The 14,298-nt window shown below is 40.9% G+C and overlaps 1 protein-coding gene across 2 annotated transcripts; it reads right to left on the reverse strand.

The window, feature by feature from the left end:
* Nucleotides 1-5,230: 5,230 nt before the first annotated feature.
* LOC104612117 (signaling peptide TAXIMIN 1) lies at nucleotides 5,231-9,455 on the reverse strand. 2 transcript variants are annotated; one of them, XR_016080548.1, is made up of 3 exons: nucleotides 9,230-9,388; nucleotides 7,280-9,065; nucleotides 5,231-7,014 (listed from the first exon to the last, which is right to left on the reverse strand). XR_016080548.1 is itself a non-coding variant. In XM_010279434.3 (2 exons), exons 1-2 carry the CDS (start codon nucleotides 9,337-9,339, stop codon nucleotides 8,942-8,944), a joined length of 234 nt encoding a protein of 77 aa, XP_010277736.1. In that variant the 5' UTR covers nucleotides 9,340-9,455; the 3' UTR covers nucleotides 8,657-8,941. The 2 variants fall into 2 exon arrangements, 1 of the variants encoding a protein (XP_010277736.1); XM_010279434.3 differs by lacking the exon at nucleotides 5,231-7,014 and having other exon boundaries at nucleotides 8,657-9,065; nucleotides 9,230-9,455.
* Between the last annotated feature and the right edge of the window lie 4,843 nt (nucleotides 9,456-14,298).

Genomic DNA, 14,298 nt, shown 5'->3' on the forward strand with positions numbered 1-14,298 from the left:
CCATTCAGATGTATTTTGGTCATAAAAATTGCATATTTATACCCATGTGAACAATTTCTGCCGATGAACATTAACGATACATTAAGTTTTAGAGTCGATGAGTTTTAGATAATTTCCCAATTAAATATTAATAACAAAAGGCCAATGCTAACGTCACGACTTATTTCAAGTGACGGAGATAAAATAGTGAGATTTGAGGCTGGCGACCCAGTTTCGAATATTCAATCAAAACTTGAAGGAGCTGATGAGTTCATGTCAGCGCCGCACATCCCGACCTTATACCGGGAACAATTTCCGATGATGTGGAGATGTTCTCAATAAGGTGCGGATGTGTTGTGGGGCGCTAATGTGAACTCGGAAGGACATATAACGCGTATATGTCCGATGATGTGGAGATGTTCTCTTAAGTCTGATCCGAGACATTCACGGCTCACCGCATCCAGAAGGAGGGCTCCAAACGGACATCGCGCATTAACCTTTGACCAGATGTGATGGGATTATAGGCGGTTTAATTTGTCTTGTAGTCCAAAGTTTGAAGTACTACCAAACTAAGAACATCCAGGGGAATGGATGAGACAAACTTCCCCCCATTTAAACAAGTTTCCATATTTCAATGTTTTTATGTTATAACTGCACGATTCAGATTACATAAGCTACTAGTTTTTTCGGTAGAGAATTAATTTAAACTAGTGGATTTAGGCCTTAAATCAATGTTTTTGGAACCGGACCAGACCGGACGGTTGACTGGAAAAATTGAGAACCGGTCATCTAATCAGTTCCGTTTTATCTTAGAATCGTTTTTTAGCAAAAAACCGTTGATTTGATCAGCAAATCATTAATTTGGGTGGTTGAACTATTTGAACAGTCTAACGGTTTTTGGCTATTTTTTGTTTTTTTTTTTTTTATTTCTTTTGTCAGAATGGGTCATCCATTCTGTTCGAATGGTCGGACCATTTGACCCGAAAACCGGACTTCTGAACAGTTTGTTGTCCGGTTCGATTTTAAAAACCTTGCCTTAAATAGTAAAACTCTTGTCTATTGCAGTACTTTTTTCACATTAGGAATGATCCCTTGCTAAGTATGGCACTATTAATCTGAATTATTTCAAATTCTTTATATTGAAAATGATAAATACAACGGAAAAGTATGGACAGGCTCAATGCAGATTTCTAAATCCCTGCAGACCTATAAACATTCAAAATGTCAAAAACCCCTATTCTATACATCAATGCCCACCCATAAATTAGCATCAATTTCGAGTTAGCACCTACCCCAACTGTACTTTGGGCCTAAAAATTCTGACCTTGTGCTGAACCGTCATTCTCCCAAAACATAAATGCATAACTAGCAAATGAGGCATACTAATACGGGAAAATTGGGTTGCTTGTGTTAACGGTAACATTGCCTTTCTATTTATGCCATTTTGTAATATTTTGTCATGTTACAGAGATATGACATTGTCAATGGTGTGGTTGAAGTAGAAGGTGTTACAAATGAAGCTGCAGCAGATCAAGAAGAGGACAAAGGTGTAGAAGGTGACTGATGAGAGCAAATCTGGTAGCTTTTATTAGTTTTTAAATTTTGTTAGATTTTTGTCTGCCATGTCTGATCATTCACTTATGCACTCGAGCAGAGAAGGGAGTTCCCAATTTCTGGTTCACTGCTATGAAGACCAATGAAATTCTAGCAGAGGAGGTAAGGGAACATGATCTACAAATTTTCCTTGTTGGTTGTTTCTAAAGTGATTGACTTTTTGCATTTTCTTAAACCGGCAGTCAAGGGCGTCGGCTAAATAACTAAAGCAGCGGTGAAGGCATCCATTAACGACGGTTTGAATTGCTGTTGTGCACTATATAAGCCGGCGGTCCTCTAAACACCACCGGCAAAAGAATGGTTGGATTGGGTCCCTAAGACGGCAGTCTTTGTCTTTTAAGCCGGCGTCCATGACCTAGGGTGACGCAACTATAGATGGCGGCCAGTGAACCGCCGGCTCATGTCTATACCGACGGTTGAAATGGCTAAGCCGGTGGTTTAATGAGCGCCGACTTAACTTGTTTTTCTTGTAGTGTGTATTGAAAATATCTCTTCATGAATAATAATACAAAGTACACGAGATACTCTAAATGGGCGATTTGAACGCATTGTGAGGTTGGTGTGAGGAGTAGATCCGAATTCCCCCCTCCTCAAGAGGTTATGGGTTAAAATAAACAACCAATACTCTCCAAATATTCACTTGCCGTGAGACCCATTATAATGGCATAAGAATGTGGGGGAAGTTGATCAATTGTTTGATTGACCAACTTACCTCATGAGATACCAGCAAACAAACGGGGCCATGTAAGACTGGGTTGAACAAGGAGGTCCATTGGGTTTGACTATGGTGATGCCAAGGCATTGAAGATGATTCCTCCTTTCCGATTAAAAATCAGTGATTTTTTAGGAAAAAATAAAAAAACATAAAAAATTGTTATTTGGTATCATTTATGTCATATAAATAGTTTGTTTGATACTAATTAGGGTTGTTTATAAGAAGGCCCAACCTGATCAAACTGATCAATCTGGACTGACCCAACTTGAGTTGGCCGGCTTTTCATTAGCATGGGTTGGTTTCGGTTTTTACACAAAAACCAAAATCGATCTGAATCGAACCGACTTAGTTTCTAGTTCAAATATGAAGTTCCAAAACCAATTAGGCCACCTAGTTTTTGAATGGTTGTAAGAAACTTTGGATTAGTGAATAGTGATTAATAAACAACTTTTGTGATTAACTTTTCATTTAAATTTTATCATAGGAGATGGTTGAAATGATGTTCAATTTATCACTGTTTTTAAAATTAGCAAGATTTTATCACAGGGATGAACTTAAAACCGAAACCGACCCAACCCAACTCAAATTGATCAAATCGGTTTTGCTTAACACTGAATCGATTTTGATTTCTATGTTAAATAACTCGACCACATCGGGTCGGTCGTTTTTTTTTGCTGATTTCCCAAAAATCGTGAAAACCGTCCAACGAAAAAGATTAAAAAGTCACCGGTTATTTATCCCATGTGGATCTGACATGGTGCCAATTTTTGGCATCATAGAAATAAGGAATGGTGTACAACATACCCACGGACAAGGTACATGATATGGTGATAGAAGTAGAATTACGGCATGAAACTGACACATAGTCCGAATGGCCCCCAAGCCTTTTAGATTTGAATCGATGTGCTGTCTTGACTGCACGATTAATGATATTGTCGCCCAAGCCTACAATATTGAAGTTGATGGGACTAGGGCGATGCAATTCATAAAGAAAAGAAAGAGGAGGATGGTTATCTGACAAATTGGAACAAAAATCATTTTGGCAATATTTTTAATATAAAACATGATATCCTCAACTCCATTGAGGTTGTGCAAAGGAAGTTAATGGAGAAAAATAATAACAGATGTCTCTCTAATCTTGAAAGGCTTTATCAAAACCAACTTAACAAAATTTTGGAGAGAGAGGAAATCTATTGGGCTTAAAAAGCCATAATTGATTATATCAACTTAGGTGATAGGAATAACAAATTTTTTTCTGCATTGCCGCCACAATCAGAAATGCAAGAAATCAAATTGTCTTAGTTAGGGATGATCAAGGAGATAAGATTGAGGATCAAGAAGAGATATCTGCATTCTTTAGAGAAAAATTTGGTCAAAGATTCCAAACAAAAGGAATTCATAGAGAAGGCCTATGATAGAATTGAATGGATTTTCATAGAAAAATTCTAACAAAGTTTGGGTTCCACTGTAAGTGGGTGGAATGGTTATGAAATGTATTAGATCAATGTCCTACCAAGTACTAATTAATGACAGCCCAACAAGAGAATTTTCCCCTACTAAGGGAATTAGACAAGGGGATCCCCTATCTCCATACATTTTTGTCCTCTGTACTGAACCTCTTGCTGTGAAACTTAAGAAAGAATCAATAATTGGCGAGAACAACATCGGGTGTAAAGCAGCAAAAGGGAGTCCTAATGTTCCAATTCTTCAATTTATAGATGATTGTCTTAGTTTTGCTAATACAATAATTCCTATTTGCTTGAGGATCAAAGAAATTCTTTCTAATTATGCTATTGCCTTAGTACAATGCCCAAAATTTTCTAAGTCAACAATCCAATTCTCAAAAAATACTCCAAAAAGGTTCCAAAAGATTTTGGCTAGAATTTTGAAAATTCCAATCCAAATGAGCTTCTAATACTTATTTGGGTGCTTCGGTTATAAATGGTCAAGTTACAAAGAAAATTTTTTGTAAATTTAAGAGAAAAAGTTTGTAGTAAACCAGCGGGGTGGAAAAGAAATTCCCTTTCTATGGCAAGTAAGATCCTTTAAACTGCCTCAAAACATTATTGAGGAGATCGAAAAACATTAAGGTTGTGTTTGGTTTGAAGGAAAAAGTAGAGGAAGGAAGGGAAAGGTAGGGAAACCTTTATAAAACTTGTATAGGTTTCTCTACCTTTCCCTACTTTTTCCCTCAAACCAAACATAGCCTAAAGGAATTTTTATGGGCAAAATCAAATGATAAGAGACCCCTCCACCTTATTGACTAGAAGAAGGCCTCCACCCCTAAATGCTGGGGGTGGGGGCTGCTGGGATTAAAAAATCTCCATTAGGTTAATGAAATGAACTTAACAAAACTGGGATGAAAATTCTCAAAAAGAAAGAAAACCTTTGGGTTAGAGTTGTCAAAGGAAAATATCTCCAAAAGGATAATTTTTGGGATGTGAAAGTAAAAAAGAATCTCTCTTGGACGTGGAGAGGTATCTCAAATCAAGAGAATTCGTTATTAAAGGTATAGGATGGGAGCTTGGAAATGGTCGACCAATAAGATTCTGGAAAGATAGATGGGCTGAGGATATGGTTTTTAAGGAGACTATCGCTCAAGAAATGATTAATAATAATGAGCTTTTAGTGAGTGAGGTTATGGATATAGAAAGGAATGTTTGGAGGGAGAGTAAAATTAGGATTTTGGTCTCCACCAATTTATGGGAGAAAATTAGAACTATTTTCATTCCTACAGACTCAAGAGAAGATAAATTAATCTAGAAATTAAATACAGATGGAAAATTCACTATCAAATTGGCCTATAAAATAAAATGTAATTCGATCAATAATGGAAATAAAAATTTGAATTGGAATGCAATGATTTGGAATCCAAATTGTCCCCCAAAACTGAAAACATTCATGTAGGAAATTTTCTTATAAACAAAGGATTAAATATTGATGGGGCTTGCAGCTTTTGTGGTGAAGATGAAGACATGAAACATATATTTAAAAACTGTGAAATGGCTAATCAAATATGGAGAACGCTGCCCTCTTCTTTTGTTAATCCAAATGATGTTGATTCATCTCTTGTCGAGTGGTGGGTAAGAGGATAATCATTTAAGTGGGGTTCTTAAATGCAAAAAAGAAATGTGTTTTTATTTTATGGAGCATTTGGAAGAATCAAAACCAAAAAATCTTCAATAATTCTAGTACCCCTCCTCAGATGACCATGGAGAAAGCATTATATGCTCATAAGGAATATGAAAGCTCTCGAAAGGAAAAGGAAACCTACTTGGGCAAAATAAATCATGAAAACTTGTTGCTTGGAAAGCTCCAAAATTTAATACTATCAAAATTAATTTTGATGCCTCTTGTTCTAGTAATGGAAAATGCTCTATTGCAAGGAATCATAATAGTGAAATTGTGGACTTCAAAGCCGTACATTTTAGGGGGATACCACTATCAATCTGACAGAAGCTTGAACAGCTTGGGAGACTCATAACTTGCGACGAACTTCTCCAACAACCCCATCATCATTGAGGGCGATTTAAACATAATTATCTCTTGCCTTAAATTCCTCTCCAATCCACTTTGGTGCCTGAAGAATATTGTTCGTGGATGCTTTGATTTGAAGATGCGGCTGAATGAAGCCATTAATTACAAGGAGACTAATCATGGTGCGGATTGGTTAGCAAATGCAACTTTATTATCGGCCCTTGGGTGAGTGCAAATACATACAGAATGTAAAGTTTTGCACTGTGCATATTTATATTTGTACTCCATCCAAACCAAACTGAGCCTTTAATCTTAATAATATTCATCAAGATTTAGTTTTCATTTTTTGGAAGTGCTACCCCTCAGCTTGTGTAACACAACAGCAGGGTTATATATATGGTAAATTATAAATACCCCCCTACTTTGTTTTGTCCTCTTATACTATAATTGTAATAACTATTAGAAAAATATTTTTAATAGTGAAATGCACGTTATAATATTTTTAATTCTCATAATAACTATTAGAAAAATACTGTTTACCTTCTCTTACCTTAGATACACAAACAACAGCGGCCATAATCTCCCTCTCTCTTTCTCTCCCCCGACCTTTCTTCTTTCCCTTCCCTTTTCTTCTTCCCGCTTTCCTCTGTTTTTCGTTCCTCTCACCATATTTCTCTCTCCCTCTCAATCACCGTTGTGTCTAACTGCACGGAGATGGGGGGTTTCATAGCTGTAACAAGTGTAGGAGATCCCCCGAAGCTGCCGAAGGGAATGAAGAACAGAAACAGCGGAGAGGCTTATAAAAGGAAACGAAGAACGGACGATGTAGATAAACAAAGTGAAGGCTCAAACTATCATCTCAGTCGTCTCCTTTATCCTCTCTTGTCCAACGTCCGATCTCTTTGAGGAAACAATCCACCGATTCTTCTTCGATGCGCACCAAATACAAATCTTTTGTTCCTAATCCTTTCGTCTCAGGTGAGTTTTTTCTTTTATCTATCTCGCCCTGCCAGCCAAGGTTTTCAACGGTCATGGCAGACGCTCCGGCGAGTCCCAGCGGCGGCAGCCACGAGAGCGGTGAGTAGAGTACTGTCGGCTGACACTATGTCAAGGATCTCCTTTCCAAACCAAACCTGCTCAACGGCCAGCCTTTCCTAGCCGTTGGGCGGCAGCGTTGCTTCAAGGGAATCAAACAGCGCAGTGTAGTGGTCCAGTGTATCCACGAACCTCTGCAGGAAGAAGGGATGGTTATGGTTAGCTTCTGCAGGAAGAAGGGATGGAGGAAGGATTGTTTAGGAGGAGTGGGTTGAATTGGAATTTAAGGCCTAGAGATTAAGCGAATCTTTGAAGGCGGTCGCCGGTCCTCCGAAGGGCGTCTAAGCCCTGGCCTATTCCGGTGATTCGGATCATCGGTGGAGGGTTTGATGGGTCTGAGCGCTCGGTGAGTAATAGCAGTATTATCAGCAATAGAAAGGGGGGTCATGGCACTAGCACCTGCAGTGGCAGTGGCCGTGGCTGCCGACGAGACGAAGCTGTGTAAAGCGGGGCGGTTGAGGCGATATGAGAGGGCCCTCGTGAATTGGTGCGCTAATCTGTCAGTTGAGTCGCCGTAAGGGGAAGAGTTGCTGGAGAGGAAGGAGAGGCGGTGAGCTGGGGAATTACGTTCAGTGCAGTTGATCGGTAATTGGCAATGATTGATTTCAATGGATTTAAAGACTAGTATGAGGATTAAAAAATATTGCAATTATGGATTTCATTGGAAGACTAAGGGAAGGAGGTTTTTGTCTATAGGTCATAGTATAAAGGGGTTTTTGTCGCAAAACAAAGTACGAGGGGGTCGTCGGTCACTTGACCTTAACACCATAATTTTGCCATTAAACCACTCTAATTTGCTTATTATAATTATATATATTTTTAGTTTTAAATAAATTTTATTTATTTAGCGGTACTTATTAATAAATGTTGAAATTAATTATTAAAATTTATATATTAATAAATATTAAGATAAATTATATTAGTTATTTAAAAATTGATGTATATATATTTACATTTTAATTTTTTTTACTTTTTTCATATTTTAATTATTTCATCATTTTTTACCGGTTATTAATTATATGTTGATATGTCACATTTTATATAAACATTAAAATACGTTTTTTACATATAAATGACTTATTTACAATCATATAAAATTTATAAATATTATTAATATATTTTTTATGATTTATTTAAATTTCCATCTTCATTTAGTTTCCATCTTCAAATACGTTTTAAATATGCATGAAAAATATATTTTTTAAAATTATCTTTCCAATACATTTTGAGTTTCCATACTTTGAACCTTAGTAGAAAACCAGCACAAAAGCAAAAACAATTTTCTTTCTAGTTTTCTTCACCCTGCATAGTCCCTGACAGGTGGACGTTAACAACCGCCCTTATCTTCCTACCCATGATGATGTTTGCTCCAGTAATCCCTTGCCAGGTGTCAAAATACTTATGTAAATTCTAAGCAATGGCACAATTACGTAGATCAGTTGCTTTATCAGAAACAGTAAAACCGAAAGCCGTGAAAAGTGTAATCTGAAGAAGCAGTCTTCCATTTGTTTACACGTGTCCCGACCACACATGGTGCTCTGCTTCTTCCCATTTCCGATTACCACCTCATCACCAGCGATTATTTGCATTGACGAAAGAAAATGGGAGGAAGCAGAGGAGGGAGCAAGGTTTCTCATCTCTATTCTCTTTCCCAACGAAAATCCTCTCTTCTCAATTCTCAACCTATGATAACATCTCTACATTAAATATGAAGATTGCTAATTCAAGAATGGGATACTCCATGGATCCCAATCGAAGCTCACAATTATCAGGAAATCAATCCAAAGCCACAAGTTTCTAAATTGTATAACAAAATAAATACATAGACAATTCACAGTGAGGCAGAGTAAAAAGACAGGGGAAGTCTCCTTCTACCTTACTTTCTTCTTACAATCCCAACTACAACAACAATCTATTATATGAATCAGAAACAACAAAATCTGTAGACAAGTACATCCTCCCCATCAACCCATTCATCAATTAAATTAAAAGTAAGAAAAGGGGGAACCCCAAGAGATGAAAGTAATCACTATGAAGGAAAAGAACGGAATTGAAATCTATCTAACAGGGGATCTGAGAGGTGAACCACTCCATTACGTGAAGCGGGGCTTTGATCAACTCCAGCGCAAGCTCTACTATGACCGTCACGCAGAGGCAACACGGACATATGCAACTCAGCAACAACCTATTCAATTAGAAAGAGACAAAATCAGAGAGATCATCAGATCAAAGTCAAACTAACTCCTTCCTACTAACCCGCCTGATTTCTAGATTCATCTATAAATCTTAACGAGATATTCAAAACAAACCCAGAATACTGTAAGAAAGAAAGGAATAGAAAGAACAGACCCAACAATCCAGACGATGATGCCGACGATGGAGACGATGAGGGAGAGAAACGCAAAGGGAAGGCCCAGTAGAAAGCCCAAAGGCCGGCACTCACAATCACCGCAGCACATGTTTTCCTTCTTTCACTTTCTTCTCTCCGGCGGCGCTTCCGGTGATGTGCTGCTGCTCTGTTAAAGCCAACCACCTTGTTGTCTAACCTTTTTATCTTTCTTTTAGGTGACGGAAAGAACAAAATTAAAAAAACACTAAAAAAGGCGCAACACGTGCTGGCTGCTGCACTACAGAAAAGCAAAATAATAATAATAATAATAATAATAATAATAATAATAATAATAATAATAATAATAATAATAATAATAATGATAATAATAATAATAATAAAGCAAAAGAATTATTATTATTATTATTATTATTATTATTATTATTATTATTATTATTATTATTATTAAATTGTTTAAACCTGGATAATTGCAATCACCTTTTGAATTTGTTGATATTATCACTATTTTTTTAAATGACAAAATTGCCCTTTAAATGAGAAATATGTGGTTTTTAACATAGGGATAGCAATTTTGAGAAGGAAATTGAAATTTGAAAGGGTTTGGGGCAGCGATTGATATAGGGTAAATTTGAAAAATAAATTAATTTAAAAAAATTAGAAAAATTAGGATAGCGATTGATAGATAAATTTAGAAAAATAAATCAATCTCAAAAAGAAATTAAAAGAATTTGAGATAGTAATTGATATGAAAGGCAAATTTAGAAAAATAAACCAATTCCAAAAAAAATTGAAAGCCATTGATATAAAAGGCAAATTTGAAAAATAAATGAGTTGGTCAAAATTAACTGTATGAGTTATTTTAGTCATTTTACCCATCTTATTAGAGAATTTTATTCTCTAAGGATTTTACTTACAACTGTATTATAAAGTAGAAGAGGTTTCAATAATTTATAATAATAATAATAATAATAATAATAATAATAATAATAATGTAATCTGATTGTTTGGCTATTACTTTATTTTATCCATCAACCACTTGGCCGCTTCCTTGGACTGGGAGCCTTTTTTTCTTGAATAGTCGAAAATGAGACAAAGATGTCAAAAATGTGCTGTAAGCCTGTAATTTAGGACTAATGATAACGTGGCAATGTATCAAAGACCATTCAGGCGTTTGGGAAAGAAATCTTAGCCGTTGGATTTGTGAAGGATTGATACTGTTTTTGATGGTACGCAATCCGATCGGTCTTAGCTGTCAGTGATCTTGCCTCTGAACTGAATTGCAGAGAACCTGAAACAGAGAATATGAGGAAGCTCCGGGGGGAATCCGGTGTAAAGGCTCCGAAGCTCAAGTTACAATCCTTCAAAGGCAAGATAAAACCAGATAGCGCAAAGTTTGCATACCTTGTTCTTGGGGGGTAGAGAGCCTTTTATAACCACCTCGTGCACTCACTCCTAAGCTTCTGTTAGGTCGGATATGATTACTTCCGTGCTTCTGCCAGTTCAGGTGTCATCACCTCTGCTGGGATAGAACCGCCACTGCTCTTTTTGTCGGAGCCGTCTCTGTAACTGGAGATGGCGGTGGCAGGTGGCGGTGGCAGGTGGTCGTTGAAGTGCGGCTGTCAAGCGTCAAATCCCAAGTCAGTCAGGAGCGCCGCCCTTGGATACGGACTCCTTCGGTGTCAGGTACGGTGTGGTTTGTCTAGTTCGGCGTCCTGGAGGCAAAGTGTTGGAGTGGTGTGCGAGGTGAAGTCTTGAGTTCGGATAGGGGAGTGTCCCGAATTGCCATGAGGCAGGCCAGTTCAGGTCACTGCTTTGTGTGGCTCGGGGCCTAAGGGAGAGTTCGGGCTTCGTAGGGAGTTCGAGCTCTTAGTAGGGAGGTCGAGCTCCTCGAAGGGAGTTCAGACTACTGATTTCTTTCCTTTGGTGCTTGCGCCCTGGGTACGTTGTTTTAAGTGCCGAGCTATTCGTTTTTGCCACGTGGAGTGATTGCGAGGTCGGGCCAAATCTTCCTTCATCAATTGCCCCCCACTCCTCGCGCTAAGGGTCTTGCCCTGGCACGGGGAGTTCGCAAGGTGTCAGGTGGATTTGCCCTGTACTTTGAATCTTGGTTCTGATGGCACGAGGTGCGTTGTCAGGGTTCCTTGGGTTTCTTCGAGCGCCCAAAAGGCGGGAAACGTGCCGACCTGCCTAAACGCTGATAAAATGCAACGGCGCGTGATTTATTTCGAAATTTCAAAAAAGCGCGCCACTTGGGAGGCGTGATAGCAGGCGTCTTTTCAAATTTGAAAAAACGTGCCGCTGCCGCTTTTATTGTGAGGAGACGTGCGCTGGCGTTCCGTCAGTTTCGAAAAGACGTGCGCCGGCGCTGTCAGTTTCAGGAAGACGTGCGCTGGCGCTCTATCAATTTCAGAAAAACGTGCGTCAATCACGTTTCGGTCTCAGGGAACGTGCGGTCAGTGCGGCTGTGGGCCGTCGGATTGGCTTTGATCTAAGCCATCGCTTTTCAATCACTGTGAGTATAAATAGCGGGGGGGGGGGGGGGGGACCCCAGTCGCTGTCACTTCTGTATTTCTCTTGAGCTCGCGTTCGAGTTTCAGCTCGCATCCAGGTTTTTCCAATTCGCGTCTAGGTTTTTTCAGTTCACGTTCAAGGTCTTTTGCTCGTCCGAGCTCCTGTGGTCTACAACCTTTTTCCGGGTGAGTACTTTTCTGGAATCCATCTTACTCCCCGATGTCTAGCTTGGATAGCTTAGATAGTCCTTCCAACGGGTTTGATGTAGGTTCTACGAACCGAGTTGCATCCCCTGATAGCCCTAGCGAGCCGGAGGTAGAGCTCGAGGAAGAGTTCGAACTCGTAGGCCGAGGCGCTTCGGGTAGTTTGGCGTCTACCTCTTGTCGGGGTCGGATGTTAGACAAATTTGGCCCTTCGACCATGACGCCCGAGGGGCTCCAATCCCTCATTACCTACTATAACTTGCCTAGGGAGTACGCTTATTTCATACCTTTGGGTAGCTTTCCTTGGGAACAGGGTCCTGATGAGATCGTGATATTCCGGGAGCAGCTCGCCGCGGGGCTGCGATTGCCTTTCCATCCCCTCCTTGTCAAAGTCTTGAACCACTTCGGCGTGACGGTCGGCCAGCTTCACCTGAACTCCATTCGAAATTTGGTGGGGACAATCTCCTTATTTTGCGAAGAGAGCTTTCCTTTGGACTTGGAGATTTTTTCTTCAATCTTGATGCTTAAGAAGCAAGCGGGTCCCCTCCCCGGGCGTAGGCGGGCATATTACCTGTCTCCTCGCCCGGGCTTTAAGCTTTTACATGAACTCCCCAACAAGGTCCCAACATAGAAGCGGGACTATTTCGGGGTGCGAAGTGTGCTGGGGTGGCCGTTTCAGACCGGGTGGGGGATGGCCGCTCCTGACTCCAGGGTCACGCTTGACAAAGAGACGGCGAAGGGCCTCCGGCAATGGGCACGGCTTGGGCTGAAGTGTCAACAGTATCTGACGAATGCCAAGCTCATTGCGGCCGGCCTGAGCTCGGGTAGGTTCTTCACTTAGAGATTCTATCTTGCTGTCTTTCTTGCTTTTTACTGATGGCGAACTTCTTTTCGCAGGTGTGATGGACTCTCGAGGGACCCGTGGTGGGCACTTGTTCCAAGGCATGAAGAGGAGAAAGCGGGTTGCCAAGCGAACTCGCGCTGAGATGCCCCGGGATGCGGAGCCTGAGGTGCCGGACTATCCGTCAGAAGATCTGCCCAGGGAGCCCGAGATGGTTCCTCCAATGCAGGAGCCGGCAGGGGTCCCTTATGCTGAGACTACTTACACAGGGGCTCCTACATACTCCAGTGCTCCTGCTAACTCCGAGTCTGCTCATACGCGAGCTGGGCCCTCTGGCTCGGGGGCCCCGGGGGATTTCAGGAGTGTGCTGTCGCCGACCCATGCTCTTCAAAAGAGTAAAGAGGCTATTTTCCCCGAGGAGGTCGCCGCGTGGACTGATCTCCCTCTGCATCAAGTGGCCTGTCGTGTCATTACCCATGCCATGGTGGTAAGTGTTCTCCCTTTTTTAGAGCTCTTTGGCTTTCGTTTTGTTGGTTCTTTTGATCACTCGGTTCTTTTTGGTAGGTGAATTCTTTTATTCACGCCTTGGCAGCTCAGGTGGAGAGGAGCTCGAGGCAGGTGCGAACTGCCGAAGAGGCTCTTCGCGCTACTGAGACGACTTCGCGAGCTGCTGAAGCGGCTGCTCGTGCTGCCGAGGAGGCTGCTTGTTTTTCACGGATCAGGCAGGCAAGGTCTCAGAGAGATGCCGAGGCCATGGGAGTGGTGGTGAAGCACATGGCGGACTTGAGGCTGGATCTGCAGCATCAGGTTGAGTACCTTCAGGAGGACATCAGGGAGAGGACGCAGATCTTTTCTCAAGGTATCGAAGATGCCAAGAAGAAGGCTGTCGACGAGTACATTGCTTCGTCGGGCTTTGGTGATCTGATGGTGGATTCATACAGGAGGGGTTTTAAACTAAGCCGGTGGATGATCCGGAATACGTACCCCGAGCTCGATATTAGCACCATATCCACTTCACGCATAACTCAGGAGATGGCCAATGCTGTTGATGGTGAGCCAGACTCCAAGGGCGAGGCAGGGCCTTCGGGTATTGTTGAAGTGCCTTCTGATAATGAAGAAGTAGCTCCGGGCTTGTAATTTTTTTTTTAAGTGTACTACCTTACTTTTGAAATGGAATGACTTTCTTTTGGTTAAGTGTTGGTTGTTCTTTCTCCTGAACTGAGCATATTTGCCGAACTAATCATACGTCCGATATGTTTCCTGCCCAGGCTACCGTACTTCGCGCAGCCTGTTTTGGTGGTGATTTTATCCACTTTGATTGGCGGTCTATAGGTAGTATCGCCTTAGGTTGACGATGTTCCATGCTCGAGGTACTTGCTTACCCTCTAAGGTTTCGAGCTCGTATGCCCCCCCCCCCCGAGTGCTTTCTTTACTCTGTAGGGTCCTTCCCAATTTGGTTCGAGTTTGCCCACGCTGGGTTCGGGTACCATGATCTTACGAAGAACCAGGTTGC

This window comes from Nelumbo nucifera, chromosome 1 (assembly GCF_055504915.1).
Source record: "Nelumbo nucifera cultivar China Antique chromosome 1, China Antique-T2T, whole genome shotgun sequence".
NCBI classification, from domain to species: Eukaryota; Viridiplantae; Streptophyta; class Magnoliopsida; order Proteales; family Nelumbonaceae; genus Nelumbo; species Nelumbo nucifera.